The sequence below is a fragment of the Saccopteryx leptura genome, chromosome 1, assembly GCF_036850995.1.
Source record: "Saccopteryx leptura isolate mSacLep1 chromosome 1, mSacLep1_pri_phased_curated, whole genome shotgun sequence".
Taxonomy (NCBI): domain Eukaryota; kingdom Metazoa; phylum Chordata; class Mammalia; order Chiroptera; family Emballonuridae; genus Saccopteryx; species Saccopteryx leptura.
The window spans coordinates 49581988-49599433 of record NC_089503.1 but is presented as its reverse complement, the minus strand read 5'-3'; the positions used below and the strand labels follow the sequence as shown (position 1 = coordinate 49599433).

The 17446-nt window shown below is 36.2% G+C and overlaps 2 protein-coding genes across 11 annotated transcripts in view; one reads left to right on the top strand and one right to left on the bottom strand.

The window, feature by feature from the left end:
- The window catches only part of AMPD3 (adenosine monophosphate deaminase 3), a 55206-nt gene extending 50923 nt beyond the window's left edge, over positions 1 to 4283 (top strand). For all 8 annotated transcript variants that reach the window (XM_066365872.1, XM_066365887.1, XM_066365899.1 and 5 more), the window contains exons 14-15: positions 1521 to 1631; positions 2635 to 4283. In XM_066365872.1, coding sequence (XP_066221969.1) covers positions 1521 to 1631; positions 2635 to 2811 — 288 coding nt within the window. In that variant the 3' untranslated portion in view covers positions 2812 to 4283. The remainder of the gene's footprint in view (positions 1 to 1520; positions 1632 to 2634) is intronic.
- Positions 4284 to 7182: 2899 nt separating this feature from the next.
- The window catches only part of RNF141 (ring finger protein 141), a 44424-nt gene continuing 34160 nt past the window's right edge, over positions 7183 to 17446 (bottom strand). For all 3 annotated transcript variants that reach the window (XM_066365909.1, XM_066365925.1, XM_066365919.1), the window contains exons 5-6: positions 14374 to 14481; positions 7183 to 8535 (exon numbers count right to left, since the gene is read on the bottom strand). In XM_066365909.1, the coding sequence (XP_066222006.1) occupies positions 8385 to 8535; positions 14374 to 14481 (259 nt within the window). In that variant the 3' untranslated portion in view covers positions 7183 to 8384. The remainder of the gene's footprint in view (positions 8536 to 14373; positions 14482 to 17446) is intronic.

Below are 17446 nucleotides of genomic sequence, written 5' to 3'. Positions count from 1 at the left end.
TGGGGGCCAGCCATTACTGTGTCAAGCACATTTTGATGCTATTGATAAGACAGCCACTGATTAGTAAAAACAGAAGTACCAGAGTCTTCTAGATCAGGTTCTCCAAGCTTTTGGTCTGAGGATCCCTTTATACTCTCAAGAATTGAGGCCCTCAAAAAAAAAAAAAAAAAAAAAAAAAAAAGAAAAGAATTGAGGCCTCAGAGAGATGTTTCTGAGTAACACCTAATGATATTTATTTCTGTCAGAAACTAATGAGAAATTGAAAACTATTAACACAAAAATAACATTAATAAACCTACTGAATTTAACAATTTTTTATGAAAAATAAGCATATTTCCTAAAACAAACAAACAAAAAACTGAGAATGACATTTACATTTTTGCAAATCTCTTTAATGTCTGGCTTAATAGAAGACAGCTGGATTCTCTTTTTGTGACAGAGACAGAGAGAAGAGAGAGACAGAGAGAGGGACAGACAGAAGGGAGAGAGAGAAGCATCAGTTCTTCATTGTGACTCCTTAGTTGTTCACTGATTGCTTTCTCGTATGTGCCTTGACTGGGGAGCTACAGCAGAGCAACTGACCCCTTGCTCAAGCCAGCACCCTTGGGCTCAAGCCAGTGACCTTTGGGCTCAAGCCAGTGACCATGGGGTCATGTCTATAATCCCATGCTCAAGCCAGCAACCCCAGCACTCAAGCTGGTGAACCTGCGCTCAAGCCGAATGAGCCCACGTTCAAGGCGGTGACCTCGGGACTTTGAACCGGCGTGTTCTGCGTCCCAGTCTATCCACTGTGCTACCACCTGGTCAGACACCAGCTGGTTCTCATAGCCGCATTCACTCTGTTGTGATAAATTGTTTTCATCAAAGTATATGAGAAAAACCTTGTCTCACAAAAATATGCAGATGGAAAAGGGAGGACATTTTAAAAGGCCTCGGGGCCCCCAGGGACCCTGGAACCACATTTTAAGAACTGCTGCTCTAGAATGCAGAGGCAGTGGGGTGGCAGAGGTAACAGAGGGCTTGAGATTAGCCAGACATTTCACATCTCAGAAGGTACAGTGAAAGCACACCAAGCCCACGTCCTTTGGGGACTACACTGTCCTACTGATACTTGATCATTTCTCATTCTTAACTAAGGTTCCATCTCTGCTCTTACTACTTTACTCAGATTAACTTTTATTTTTGGACAATCTTAAGAAAATGGTCTGTTAAATAAATGACAAAGTTGTAGAGCAGACACTAAAGGTATACCTGACCTGGGAGACTGTCATGGGAGAGCAGGCTGGTGTCCCCCTGACTGGCACAGGGCTTCGAACAAATACATATATGTGTCCTTTGATATAGTTCTACTTGTTAACCTGAGGAGTTTGTCATTTAAGGGAGAGAATGTTGTTTGGTTCAGGTGCCAGTCATTAAAGAAAAATTAAATTTGCAATGTCTGATATTTCTAGCTTTGGAAATCTGTGAAGCATTAAAATGGATATGCTGCCACCTAATCATTTCCTTTTGGGGGACTCTAGGAAGCACTTATGGAAGAATATGCAATTGCAGCTCAAGTGTGGAAGCTGAGCACGTGTGACCTGTGTGAAATCGCCAGGAACAGCGTGCTGCAGAGCGGCCTCTCACATCGAGTATGTGCCCCAGCACTGTCCCTCCTGTCCCTGAAGTGTGTACAGTGAATGCCTGTTTACCTGGTTCTTTCTAGGCTCTGGGGTCAGTGCTGAAAAGGACCAGGAGGTTTCAGTCACACTGAAACTCATCTTGTAGGGGAGAAAATCCTGGGGAGACTTCTGAATTCTCCTCCGTGCCCTGTCACCTTTTTCAGACCTCTACTCAAATGTTGCCTCCTCAGAGGCCTTCCCTTATCACCCATTCTACAGTAGATATACTTATCATCATTCTCCATCCCTTTTTCTTCATATTATAACTGATATTGTAATGTGTGTTTTTCTTTTTGCCTTCTAGAATGTAAGTTCCATTTGGGCAGAGACTGTCTGGTTCAGCATTGTATCCCTAGGGCCTAGAATAGAACCTGCCACATTCTAGGCACTCACTTCTTGAATAGATGAATAGTACCCAGATTGAATAAAAACTCTAGGGATGAGACCTGGACAGCAGTAATTTTTTCCCTGCAGCTTCCCAGGTGATTCTGGTGTGCAAGGTTGAGAACCATTGCTCGGGTGACTTAGGTCCTCGGGTGCCTCCTCTGGGTGATGTCACTAGTACAGGAAGAGGGCTACATTGGCGCTGCTCTCACTGCAGATCCAATTTGTACACTTGGTCCCTTGGACTGGCTTTCCCCAAACACCAACTATCTGCTCTTGTCAGCTCTCAGGAGGGACTTCTTAAGAGTTTTCACCTTGTCCTTTTCCTCACCAGCAGTAATCTTGACTTTCCGACCACGGAAGGCATAGAAATGAAGGAAATGAATGTGGCTGTCGGGGTGACATCCCTGAGGACATGGAGGTCAGGAGGGGTTTCACTGTAGCCCCGTGGGGAAAGATGTCCTCATGGAGGACCTGCTTCAGGGGCACGTCTGTTTTGCTGTGGCTAATGCCAGAGCTGCCGTGTGGATACAGAAAGGGAATCAAAGGTGTACTGTACTGTTCCATTTGTATTTCTCTTGGTCCATAGGAAAAGCAAAAATTTCTGGGACAAAATTACTATAAAGAAGGACCTGAAGGAAATGATATTCGAAAGACCAATGTTGCTCAGATCCGGATGGCGTTCCGATACGAGACCTTATGCAATGAGCTCAGCTTCCTGTCTGACGCCATGAAATCAGAAGAGATCACAGCCCTGACCAAGTAGGTCTAGTGCTGGACATGCATTTAACTTTCTGGCTTAATTTCAAGTCTGCCGTGATTCACAGTGGTCAGGATACTAAACGAGAGCTTTCCTCCAGGGAGAGGATGCCTCTGAAGAACTTTCAAACCTAGCGATTCTGGTTGCACTGTTCATTTTAAGATCTCACACTCCCACTGTTAGTGTTTCTGAGTAGTAAATGGTGACTGCTCCTTGGGGATATGGGAGTCAGGCACTTGTTTGTACTCATTTCTAATGTTCCAAATATTTTCTTGAAACCACTAGTGCTTTCATTGTTGGGGCCAGGATCTTCCGTGGTCCAAGTGCCTACTGACACGGGTCCCTGTGCTTTTCTGCCCTAGTCCGCTACAGGCTTTGAAGGCTAGTTGGAAGTTGTTCATTTCAGCCCCTGGCTGGCTGGCTGCCTTAAACAAAACCAATGTCAAAGCTCCCATTCATCGGGGAGCTACTTTGAGAGAATTAAAATAGACAACTTCCTTCTTTGCATTTTTAAATGAATTTCTTAAACTGTTTTATTTAGCCCTCCACCCTCTTTTCTATTTAGGAAGCCAGATGTGCACATTGAACCAGTTGCTCTTATTCTGTGTCTTGGTTTCCTTCCCTGAAAAATGAAGGACTAGATGAGAGGTTTTCAAACAGTGTTCTGTGGATGCCCCTCCCGTTTAATGGTGGAGAGGGCGGGGGAGTGTGACTCTGGGTGCTGCCTTTGCTTCCTTGATGACTGCTTTCATCAAGGTTTTCACTGGGATGTCTACATATTTCCGTTTGAACGAAGGACTTTGAAAAGCACTGGACTGAATGATCTCTGTTCCTCTGGCTCTAATATTCTATGATCGTAGCCCAATTATCATTTTACTTAATGAAGAATTAGGGCCAGAGAAATGAGATTTACTTAACATCACACAGCTAATAAGTAATAAGACTAGAACTAGGTTTCCCTACTCCTATTCCAGTCCTATCTTCACAATTCCATGAGGCCTCACAAATGTTACCATTTTTATCACTGTAACCTGGTGCATTTCTTTTAAAGGCAAAATTTCTCCCTTACCTAATACGCAGACTTTTTCAAAAGATATAAGTGGTCGCAGGTGCAAGCCAGGTAGAAAGTATTTTTAAAGACCAGTCTGAATTTAAGCTTTACCAATGTACTCTTTATCTGTGTTACTAGTGCCTGGTATATAGTAGGTGCTCAATAAGTGTATGTTGAATAAATGAATTTCTCTTTTGGCAACTTTTTAAGGATATGTGCTCCTAGTACACAACAAGCTGCTCAAGGACCTTCTTGTCTATTTCTGTGGGCGAATGGAGACTATGGGAAGTCCTTCTGAATCATTATGGGGTTGGAAGAACCCTATTTTTTGCCTGTGAAAATGCTTCTTTTGACTTTAGATTTTCTTATCCTGTGACTTTATCAAGTATTTGTTTTTAATTATTAAATAAAGTTTGTTAGGACAATGGCTCAATCTAAAACTATTTCAAGTTAATACTATTTAAAGCAAATGTTTAAGTTTTTTACTGTAAGAAAAAACTGGGCATCATGAAAAGCTATCAATAACTACTAATTTATTTTTAACTAAGACTCAGACATGGAGGACATTCATTCGGAAAACCTCAAAATTTCAAACTGAAGCTCTTCTTCTCTGACTTCTGCCACACATGTTCATTTCCTTTTCCCTAGGTACTACTTTAATCTGCTCAGCCAACATTTATTGCATTTTACCTGTCCTGCAAACACTGCAGACCCCTCCTTTTTCGCTAGCATTTTACATTTTTATTGTATCATTATACCTACCTGACCTTTCTTGGGTGAATCCTACTTTCATGCTTACAGCTGTAATCAAAGGTGATTGTATACTAGCCCATGTTTCTAAAGGATCAGTTTTTGAGGTGTGTTATCCCTTATTCTAAAAGGTTCAACTTGTTGTGTTACTTCAAACTGCACTGCTGAAATGACCAATGTTGTTGCTTTTTGTCTGATGAGAACAAATCACAGCTCTGAGGTTAGTATTATCAAGGCCTGTCCCGGGCCTTTACTTCTTCATATCCTGGCAGAATAGCAAACTATCCCTCTGACTTTCTCTTTATATGTTCCTGAGTGCTGTGTTGCTGGAACAGAATTCATCTTTTTCTGGATTTGTAGACACAGTAGGTGTTAAGTTGGTAATAACTTAAGTATTCTATATGTGAAAAATGAATATATTATGAAGAACAAGTGTAACTACAATAAAGGAAACACTAATCAGAAAAATATAGTTCCTGGGGAATTTTTACACCCTCAACCTTTAAATAAATACTTTTTTAGAAAGAGAATAAGACTATAAACAGCTGCAAAACTATCAAACATATCTGAGGAGGCTTTTATGTCTTTGGATACCAAAATGTATTCTCCATGTTTCCATATATCAGTAAATTTAATTATAAACTACCACTCCTTCTTATAAATGGCTTTCCTCTTCTCAGCATTAAAATTCCAATATGCTTCTCTAATTACATTAATTTTATCTTAGAAATGTTTTACAAGGTGAACATGAAATCCTGCTGTAAACCATTTCTATTATATTGTCATTGTGCTGTTCGACATGGATGTGGCTGACCAGCTGACTTCCCTAACCTTCAAGTAGCTTTCTTACTCCTGGATAGATCAAGTACGCTTGACTTATGAAGGAAAAAAAAACACAGTTAAAAATACAAATTCTTTGGACTGCCTTTTAATAAATCCAACTTTCCAAATGTTAAAAATTACTGAACCAAAAGATATTTTCAAGAAGCCTTATTATACAGATACATATTAGGTATAAGAAAATTAAGTCTAATTTGAAATAAAATTTAAAGCAGAACACAAACATCATAACCCCCCAGAGCACAATACAAAATAGTCCTTAAGGAGTATAGGAGTATAAACATTTAGTATGTAAGAATGTGAAACTACATGATAAGAGAAAAAGAATCTCTTCAATTAAGTAAAATTTTACTTGCTAAAGATTATTGCACAATGTATCAGTTTATCCTAAGCATAAAACAGTATTCTCAATTTCTAAATTCAGTTCATAGTCAAATCCACTTTCTTAAACTAATGTTCTATAGCATTATGAGTAAACCCTTTGTTACTGAGTTAGGATAGGGAAAACTTTATAACATAAAATACCTTAGAGTTCATGAACCCATTTCAAAAATCCCAGAAGGCACACATTACATTTCCTATCGTAGTAAATGCGTTCAAGTACCTCATAATTTAAAAAGACAAAGCTGTACAGAATACAAAAATTATACACTTCATTAAACAAATTCACAACTTTTACTTTTAGTTATTATAACATAACACACCTAATATTCACATCTAAAGAATTATCACCCAGTTTAATGGAGTGAGCAAAAAATTGCTCATTTATTAGATAAGGCTAAGAAAAACATTTTATATTTCACAGTAGATCAGTTAATGTCTTGGAGCTCATACTGAAAAATAAGCAGGTTTGGGCAATGTCAAGTTGTTGTTAAATAATTCCTTGAAAGGTGAAGGAATCTGAGGGATAAAATCACTGGCTATTCCTGGGAAAGATCCAAAAATCTGTAAAGCAACTTTGTTCATTTTCAGAAACATTCTTAAATCAGGCAATCTTAATTAGACTCAGCAAGTCTAATCCAAAAGGACAATTTAAAATCTCAGAGCTGAAAAAGATATCAGGGGATCATATATCCCAAGGTTTTCAAACTACGTTCTGTGGAATACTAATAATACATGGAGGAGAGACAGGGTTTTGCAACTGACTTGAATTTAATTAAAAAATACATGTTTTGGAAAAAAAATTTATAAAACAAGTCTCATCACATAACTGTGTTACTCACCAAATTTATATATCACCAATGTATTAATACATGTTTTCACTGGTTGACTTTATAAATTGTAATATTATAGTATATGAAGTTATATAAAGAAATTTATAATAAAATATGAATTTATAAAGTGGTGCAGCACATATATATAGGGGTTCTGAGTAAGATTTTACTTGGAAAAAAAAAAGATTCTACTGCTAGAATAAAGTGTGAAAACCACAAATAAAGCCTCAGTTTCTAGAGTGTGAACCCACAAACCAGAGAAAGGGACTTTCTCAAGGTTGCACAACCATAAAGCACATTGCCAGGTTGATCACATGGAGCCCTCAGTACTCTGCATAAATACCTACAGTGAATGTTTAACTATTTGTCACTGAGCTGCCTCCATCATGAATGTCAATCAATTAGGTATCAGTATTTTGGGGGTAAAAATCAAGCCATCTTTGGTCAGACATTTTTCTTAGAAATGAATTATTTAATTTGTATGCCTATTAAAATCCTAGTATACAAAATTTTTGCCATTAATAAGTAGCAACTTAAATTGTGTACTTTGGTACTTCAGAAACTATTTGAAACTTACTAAGAAGTCAGAAAAATTACATGGAATGTTAACATTCTTTTAAAAGGAGACATCAGACCCTAGTTTTATTATATACTGAATAATAGTGTTCAATATAAAACAAAAATTTTACTTTATAAGCAATTTAAAAAAAATGGTTGAGTGCCATTGAACATTATAATTCCATTATAACTATACTCTTTCAAAGAATTTCAAAGGAAGTAGAATGAAACAGTAAAAAAGCCAAATTATCTCCTAATTTTTTCTTAAGCTAAGAAGTTTAAGGACTTGGCCTCAGAAAGATGCTAAGTTAAGAATATAAAGCACCATAAACCAATATTGCATGCTTTTTCATAATTTGGACATATGAATTTTAGCATCTATGATGAAAATTTCTTTCTGAAAACTCCGAGATGCTTAAGTATTATCAAGAGCTAGTTAGAACAGTTCCCCAGCTGTGGGAAAGCATTTCTAGAACAGTCAAGAAGATTCTCCAGCAGAAATCCATCTACAAAGCAGTCACAACCAACTTTATAGTCTTTACCCAAATTATACAGCATGGGGGGAAAAAGCTTTTAAATAAAAACCAAGTAGTCTCAAAACACACAGTTAAGGTTATGAAATAACTGTAGATCATTTCAAGTAAAAAATTATTAAAGGAGCAATAATTAACCACAAGGGGGCATACATACTCCTTAGATCCCAGCAGAAAGACTAATTTAAGTAGTAACGTGCACTTTTGATGTGTTCTCCATTTTCAGTCATTTAAAATTTTCTCTCAGACGGCTACAACTTTTTAACATTCACGGTTTATTTTAAACCTAACTAAATATATTCCAGAATACTCCTACCCTGAAAAATGTTTGAGAAGCCTCTGGAAATGTTGCTGTTAGCTCAGCAAAGGATTCAAGAGCAATTAGTTCTAATATACTATATTAGAACAGATAAATAATAGGACAATATGGCCTAAAACAGTAGTAACTTTTAGTTTACCATAAATGGAAGACATGAAAAGTTTATGAAAAGAAATGGGATAAACTGTCAGAAAAGTAAAAATCAGAGGGTAGGGAAAACAGTTCTCTGTGCCTGTGCCATACCATCCCTGCATTCCTTCCCTGTGACCCAAGTATTTGTAGCCCACAATAGCAACAAAACACTTCACCCATGGTCATGGTCTGTGGGGCTGGCCTGCCTCATCAGCCATGTTAAGAATATAGTTAGCCATATCATCTTCAGTGGGTGCATCTGACACCACCCAAGATTCATTTGTTCCAGACATCTGCAGGCGACAAATAGGGCAATTCCTGTGTCGATCTCTCCTATTAAAGAAGTCAATTAAAGAACAGTTTTTTTCTTCCTTTTTAAAAACAGGTTTGTTTGAAAAGTTATACATATATATACATGGTTTTTAAAAAAGTAAATAGCATAAAAGTATACAGTGAAAAATAAATCCCTCCACCCCAATCTTTACTGTATTTTCCCAGGTAGAAGATGCATTTAAAAAAAAAAATTGGGGGTCTAAAAACTGGGTGTGTCTTATACGTGGTTGTAGTTATTTTACTTGAATGTCCTGCTTTTTTGCACTTGTTTTTGCCCTCATTGTTGAAGACAGTGATTCGTCATCAGATACAGATAAGGACAAGCTAATGGATGGGAGTTTTGACAGTGAGGAGGAATTGTATGAATTTTATGATGTATATAACTTGAGTTCAATAACTTTATGTAATAATTTTTTTTTCAAATGTCGGCCCCAAAATTAAGGTGCATCTTACACATGGGAGTGTCTTATACATGGGGAAATATGGTAATTCTTATGCCCAGGAGCAACCACTACTACCAGTTATATATTCTTCTAGAGACAGCTACACATAATCAAGCTTGAGTGTACATACGTCACTGCTCTTTTTACTTGTCAATATATCTTGTAGACTATTATGTATCTGTACATGCTAGAGCTGTCTATTCTTTTAAACATATACTGTATGAATAGGCCACCACCATTCATTTTAGTCTCTCATAAAAGAGCTTTTAGGTTTTTTCCTGTCTTTTGCCACTACAAACAATGAAATAGAAGCATTCAAGGTTTAAAATAAAACTTTACATGCAGAATAATTTTCCTGAAAGGAAAAGACCTTATATATTATCATTTAAATAAGATTATGTTTTCCAAAAGGGTTTGTTTCTGTCTTGTCAAAGATTATTTTAGAAATTTCAAAAATACCGTATTTGAATCAGAAACGTCATGCAGGAAGAATGTTTTTCTCTTCATCTCTCAGTGAAATCTGAGACCAAAGTAATTAAATTATATCAACTGCTCTTTGGCTTTTGTGCAGAAACTAAGAAATCTGTTCCAAAAACTAAATGTGAAAGCTAGAGCTGGCTTATGTTACTCAGATTCGTTTCTGGTTCCTCAGAGGTACTTTGCAAGATAATTATGTGTGCTCCTCTGTGCACAAAAGTCACAATTTTAAAACAGTCAACTTCTGCTTCTGGCCAATAGGGACAGACTGGACATAAGATGACAAAGGACAGTAATCCCTGAGAGATGGGAAGTAAAGAAAGTGAGCCCTATATTTGCCCTGACTTACTAACTTGAGAGTTTCAAGGCTACAGAGTAAGCAGGGGAACCTAGGTGGAGCTTGGCAGGCTCCACTAGTTGAAGGGACAGAGCTGAGACTCTTGGGAGGCTAAGGCAGCTAGAGTAACAGGGCAGAGAACTGGTGTGGAGAAGGCTGCACAAAGGGAGAAATCCTGAATCCACCAAAGGTCCCCTAGAGTATATTCTGCAGAGTAAGTGTGCATGTGAGGAAACTATTTGAGGCTGAGGAAAGACCCAAAAGGATCTGAGGGGACAGTACCCAAAGCTCACACAGGGCCTGGGATATTGTCTGTTCCCACCAGCCAGACCGGAAAACTTCATAATTCACAGAGCATTGAGTACTCCGAAAGGTCTTGTCTCATTAGTGAGACATAATTAGCTCTCAACTAAACATTGCTCTGGTCTGAACAAATCACAAAAGCAAGACCCAAAAGAATCAAAATGTTTCCAAGTAACTGTATTCCAGAACAAAGCTCAACAATATTTATAGTAATATAAAAATATCCAGTACCCAAAAAGGTAAAATTCATAGTGTCTGGCACCCAATTAAGAACTACCAGGCATAAAAAGTGGCAGCAAAATACAACTCAAAATGAAGAGAAAAATCAATCAAAACCAATCCAGAACTGACACAGATATTAGAATTAACAGAGAAGAAAATTAAAGGGTATGATAACCACATTCCATATATTAATAAAAACTAGAGGAAAGATCAAACACATTAAGTGGAGACACAGAAGATATTAAAATACTCAAATCAAACTTTTCGAGGTGAAAACAACAATATTTGAAGTAAAAAAATATACTGGATGGGAATTAATGGCAAGTTAGACACTGTAGAAAAAAAGATGAGTAATTTGAAAAGACAGCAATATTAACTATTCAAAATGAAACAGAGAAAATGACGACAACAACAACAAAAAAAAAAAGAAAAGAAAAGAAAAAGAAGGTGGTCTACATATATGTAGCTGTAGTACCAGAAGGAGAGGGGGGAGAACAGAAAAAATACTTGAGAAATTAATGGCCGAAAAACTTCCAAAATTGATGATACCATAAACCTATACAACCCAAAGAACTCAATAAACCCTAAGCACAAGGAATGGGAAGAAAACTACTCGATAACACATCATAATCAAATTGCTTAAAACTACTGATAATGACACTAGTTTAAAAAACTTTAAAAGCAACCAGAGGGAAAAAAAGGTATAATATCCACACAGGAAAAAAGATAAGGATAGAGATTTCTGAAAGGAAACAATGCAAGAAAAATGAGAATGAAGCAAAAATGAGAATGAAAGCAAATGAGAATGAAAAATAAAATACTATGAGTCTAGAATTTTATATCCAGAAAAAATATTTTTGAAAAATGATGTTTAGCCATTCAAGAAAGTCCTATAGAAGCTACAAAAAGGCTATCAAAACTAATAAATAAGTTTAATAAGGTTGCAGGTTATAAGATTGATACACAAAAATCTATTGTATTTCTATATATTAGCAACAATCAAACTGATAAAAATATCATTTAAAATAGCATAAGAAATATAAAGTACTTACGGATAAATCTGTCAAAGATACGCAACACTGAAGACTACAAAAATTTTTAAGAGTAATTAAACAAGACCTAAATAAATGGAGAAATACAGTTTGTGGATTGAAAAACTGGATATTATTAAGTCAGTACTCTCCAAATTGATAAATTTATTTAACACTATCCCAATCAAAATCTTTAGAACTTTTTTTAAAGCTTTTTTTGGTAGAAAGTGAGAAGTTGATTCTCAAAAGACCTAGATAGCTAAAACAGCTTTGAGATAAAGAACAAAGTTTGGGAACTAACACTTCCTGATTTTAAAACTTACAAAACCTAGATAATAAACAAGATACTGTGGTATTGGTATGAAATAAACAAAGAGATCAATAAAACAGAATAGAACCCAGAAATATAACATGTATTTGAACAACTGCTTTTCAACAAAGGTGCAGAAATAATTTAGTGAAGGTAGTCTTTCAACAAAATGTGCTGGAGCAATTGGAACCATATACAAAAATAAAAAGAATTTTGATTGATATTCCACACCATATTAAAGAATTAACTCAAAATGAATCATAGACCAAAATGTAAAATTTAAAAACTATAAAGCTTTCAGAAGATAGACGATTTCTTAGATATGACATTAAAATCACTGTCCATAAATCACCCATGATATATTGGATCTTATCAAAATTAAAATATTCTGCTCTTTGAAAGACATACTTAGACTAAAAAGGCAAATCACAGAGTGGGAGAAAGTGCTTGCAAATCATATTATCTGGTAAAGGTTATATATCCATAATATATAAAGAATTCCCAAACTTTCAATGGACACTTCACCAAAGATGACAAATGGATAGTAAATTAGCATATGAAAAGATACTCAACATCATCAGTCAGTAGGGAAGTGCAAATTAAAACCACTACACATTTATAGAATGGCTAAAATTAAAAGGATTGACTATACCAAGTATTGACAAAGTTGTAGAGCAATTACAACTCCCATAAACTACTGATTGAAGTGTAAAATGGTACAACCACTTTGGAAAAGTTGGCAGTTTCTTAAAAAGTTAAACATATACGTACCATATTAACTAGCCATTCCACTTCTAAGTATTTACCCAAGAAAAACCCCCAAAATATATGTCCATAAAATGACTTGTCCACAAATGTATATAAGAGCTTTATTAGTAAATATATCCTGGTGAGTCTGAAAAGTGCCATGATTTCAAAGCTATGATGGGAGTAAATGATATTTACTCTATGTAATGTGATAGGAAAGTACCTGCACCTGACCAGTGGTGGTGCAGTGGATAAAGCATTGACCCAGAATGCTGGGCTCACTGGTTCAAAGCCCCGAGGTCACTGGCTCTGAGCAAGGGGCTTGTCAGCATGGGGTCACTGGCTTGAGTAGGGGAATCATTCACATGACCCCTAAGCTGGCCAGCTTGAGACCATGGGTTGCTGGCATGAAAAGTCCAAGGACATTGGCTTGGACAAGGGGACACTGGCTTGGCCCCAGTCAAGACACAAATGAGAAGCAATCAACGCACAACTTAAAGTAACTACAAGTTGGTGCTTCTTACCCTCTCTCTCCCGTCCCGTCTCTCTCTTTCTCACTTTCTCTCTTAAAAAAAAGTATCTGCAACTTTCATTATTACTTGTAATGTAAGCAAAGATCTCTGATTCCTATTAACTTTGTCCTAGGAACTAAACATTTTGGGAGAGAAAAATGTTCTGTGTCTTGATTGTCATACTTGTTACATGGTTGTAAAAATTTGTCAAAGTGAACTGAAATATATATGTAAAATGGATGCATTTTCTTGCGTGTATGTTATGCTTTAATGAAGTTGCTTTTAAAAGTTAAAATAATTGCCAAAATGTCCTCCAAAGCGGTTGCACCAATTTATATACTGACAAACAATATATAAAAGTGCTAGTTTCTCCACAAGCTTGCCAATATTGTATGTGCTAAAACCTTGTCCTACCTGTAAGTGAAAGTGGTTTTATAATATTGCTTTACTTTTTTATTTAAATAATTATAAGGATAAATGTCTTTCAGTTGATACTTGAAGAGATCTAGATTTTATACTTTTGGATAGATGGGCAGGTTCTGAAAATAAAGTGTTTTTAGTTTCTAAATTTGGAGACTGAATTTCCATTTATTTTAGCAAAAGAAGCAATGTCAAAAAAATCTTTATTTGTAATACCAAAAAATCAGAAACAACCCAATGTGCATCAACAAGTAAATAGGTAAATAAGCTGTGGTATATCCATACAGTGAATACTCTGTAATAAAAAGGAAATAACGATACATATTATGTCAGTAAATCTTGAAATAATTACATTGAATGAAAGCCAGACCAAAATAGAGGATATACGGTATGATTACAATTATAAAAGTTCTAGAAAATCCAAATTACAGAGATGAGAGTAGAGTAGTGGTTGTCTGGGCATAGGAAGGAAGTGGTGGGAAGGAGATTTCACAATGGGATACAAGGTATCTTTGTGGAGTAATGAACTTGTTCATTATCTGTATTGTGATACTGGTTTTTGTGCAGGTATACATATCAAAACATCAAATTGTACTTATTAAATATATGTAGTTTATTGTGTATCAATTATAAATTGTCCTAAATGTGATTCTTATGTTATAGAATGAACTTAACTAACTGAGCTCTAAAGTTTCCTCCAGGTCCAATTTCAGGGTTCATATTCTTTCCTCTAATCATATATAAAGGAAATATGTAGAAATAAGTAAAAAGAAAGAGTATGATTTTAGGCTCGAGTCAGGCACAAATCTCCTAACAGCTAAAGTAAACTGCTAAAACTAATACACATTTTATAAACTTTAGGTATAAAAATAAAAAAAAATTTTTTAACTACTAGGAGGCATGCCATAAAATTCAAAATACTAAAGAACAAAATCTTTTATACTTAACTACAATATTTTTGTATTTTTTTAAAGTTTATTCATATACACGCTCCCTTTTTCCTTTGCCTATCCCTTAAGGACAGCAGATAACTTACCATTTATCAATGCACTTCTGACAAAAGTTGTGAGCACACGGCAGGATGAGGTCAGCTCGACTATCCATGCAGATACAACACTCCTCCTCATCAGTCAGCTGCTTCACCCTGCAAGGTGAAAACTGAGCTGGAACAATGATATTCTCTGCTGTCATTCTAGTTTAAACTGTTTCCATTACCTTAAAAAACATTATCAAACATCTATGTGACCTCAGTATAAAGCAAATGACTCATGCAATATCAGACTAAATCAACATACCTTTTAGGGAAAGCAATTATATTAGGGAATAAGTACTAAGAGGGGCAGATTTCATAAAGAAAAACTGGATAAAATGTAAATTTTGCAACAGTTAAAGAGAAAATATGAACTAGAAATATTCAGGTCTTTCTGAAAACAACTTAGCTCATTTAAATCATGATATTTATATAAATGAATTCAACCAATATATGATTTATTCACTAAGCAGGATACAAAACTCTAAAATATGGACCTTGCCATCAAAGCCTTCCTGTGTTGATGCTGATAATGAGCATATAAATGAAAAGATAGCTTAGTCTGAAGTATCAATGCTATAGGAAATACAAAAGGGATAGCAGGCAAAGTTTCTATCCTTAAGGAGCTCTTTTATCTTGGGAAGAAAAGTGACATCGACCTACTCCAGCCACAACTTAAGTGTCCTGAATGAGACTTTGGAGTAGTGTTTTCCTTTCCTGGAATACCCTTGTGAGTTTGGTAAATTCCAACCTCAGTAACTCAGCTCCAAATATCATCTCCCTGTTCTTAAAACCAGCATACACCTCAATTAAAGAACTGAAATATTGTATTTCAACTGGCTGTTTATTGGTGGGTCTATCCATAAACTGTAAGCTCTCTGAATAAAGGGAGTTTGTCTTAGGTTCTCCATAAATGTTTTTTGAGGTGATTTTAATTTGCTTTTATCCTTTGTGCTATTTTGTAGTTTTTAGGTTTTCTTCATCAAGCATGTATTACTTTTTTCATCATACAAAAATTGAATGTTTAAATAATATAGCCACTAGACTATAAACTTAAGGTTAGAAGCTATCTCTAACATGTTTTTAATTCTCTGCTATAATATATGACATTGAGGTATCACTTTAAAATTAATCAATTTGAACATAAAACAATACACGCAAATGTCAAATGTGCATTACATGTAATAACTGTGAAGTAAACAAGGAGGAAATGAGTATATTTCAAACTTGTTGGAAAGATGAAATAAAAAAATGATAGGATTTTGCTAGGTGAAGAAACAAAGCTGTGGAGGTAGAAAAAAATGTGCGTGTGTGTGCATGCATGCACGTGAGTGCGTGCACATAACGAGGAACCTGGCATGATGCTCTAGGAAGAAAACTGAGGGAAAAGTTTGCTTAAATATGGCAGAGATAATCTGATCGTTGAATATCAAAATGAAAAGTTTAAACTTGTTCTGACAGGCAGACTACAATTAGAGTTTGATCAACTGGAAAGTAAACCCCCACTGAAATAATAATTTAGGAAGATTAGTTGGGAGTGCAGTATGAGGGACAGTCTAGACCAGGGGTAGTCAACCTTTTTATACCTACCGCCCACTTTTGTATCTCTGTTAGTAGTAAAATTTTCTAACCACCCACTGGTTCCACAGTAATGGTGATTTATAAAGTAGGGAAGTAACTTTACTTTATAAAATTTATAAAGCAGAGTTACAGCAAGTTAAAGCTTATAATAATAATTACTTACCAAGTACTTTATGTCAGATTTTTGCTAAGTTTGGCAGAATAAATCTTTATAAGACAACTTACTATAGTTAAATCTATCTTTTTATTTATACTTTGGTTGTTCTGCTACCACCCACCATGAAAGCTGGAATGCCCACTAGTGGGCGGTAGGGACCAGGTTGACTACCACTGGTCTAGAGGGAGAAAAACCAATTAGATCCTTATTTCAGCAATTCGCCTTTAAGATAAAAGGGGCATTATGAAAGACAAATCAATAGGACGTGATAAAAGATTACACGCTATGCTTTAGTAACACAGAAAAATAGGGTGGCCACTAAATTGAAATGGCGAAACTGAGTGAAAACCTAGATGGATGTGGATCTAATGCATTGGATTTTTTTCTACATATATTCATTTCAACTTTTAAGTGCCTTTTAGGTGCTACATATTATGCCAGACCCAGATGAATTGGGGTCTCTGCTTTTGATAAGCTTATAATTTACACCTAAAGATGTGGACTTGGGCATCAGGAGCAGAGAACATAACTGAATCCATAAAGAGTGACAGAGTTCTTGACATTTAGAGTGTAAAAGTGAGGCGCAGAGGGCTATGAAGGACAGCATTCTGGACAGAGATAAAAGAAACAACAGGAGACACAGAAGCAGCCAATGAAACCTATATAATATCCACCTGATTTTTTGCTACCTTCCAAGCAGAGCAGTGACCAGAAAAAGAAAAGTCTTGCTCTACTTGTCTTTGTGAGACCACTTATAGAGCATTCCGTTGTATGCCCCCTACCCTGAAAGGTGTTTTGACAGATGAAGGATCATCAGGAAAGCCTCCAGCACACAGAAGAGACTCATATAAACAAATGCTGAAGGAAGTGGGGATGCTTATCCTGAAGAACAGAGGCTCAGTGAGAATCTGATGACTGTTTTCAAATATTTGAGGGGCTGGAAAAGAGAACAAACTTTTTTATGGAATTCCAAAAGGCAACGCCACTAATAAGTAGACTACAGCACTAATTTGGTGATAATGATAGTTAAATCTTACATATTATTATGGGCCAGGTACTATTCTAAGTATTTTACATATATGAAAACTCTCTCGAGTCCTATGAAGCAGATAGTATTGTTATCATCCTCTTTTAAAAGATGAGGAAACCGGTCCTGGCCAGTTGGCTCAGTGGATAATGTCGGCCCAGCATGCGAACGTCCCAGGTTTGATCCCCAGTCAGGGCACACATGAGAAGCAACTAACTGCTTCTCTTCCCCTTCCTCTCCTCCTTCTCTCTCTCTTCCCCTCTTGCAGCCAGTGGCTCCATTGGTGTTCGAGCATCGGCCCCGAGTGCTGAGGA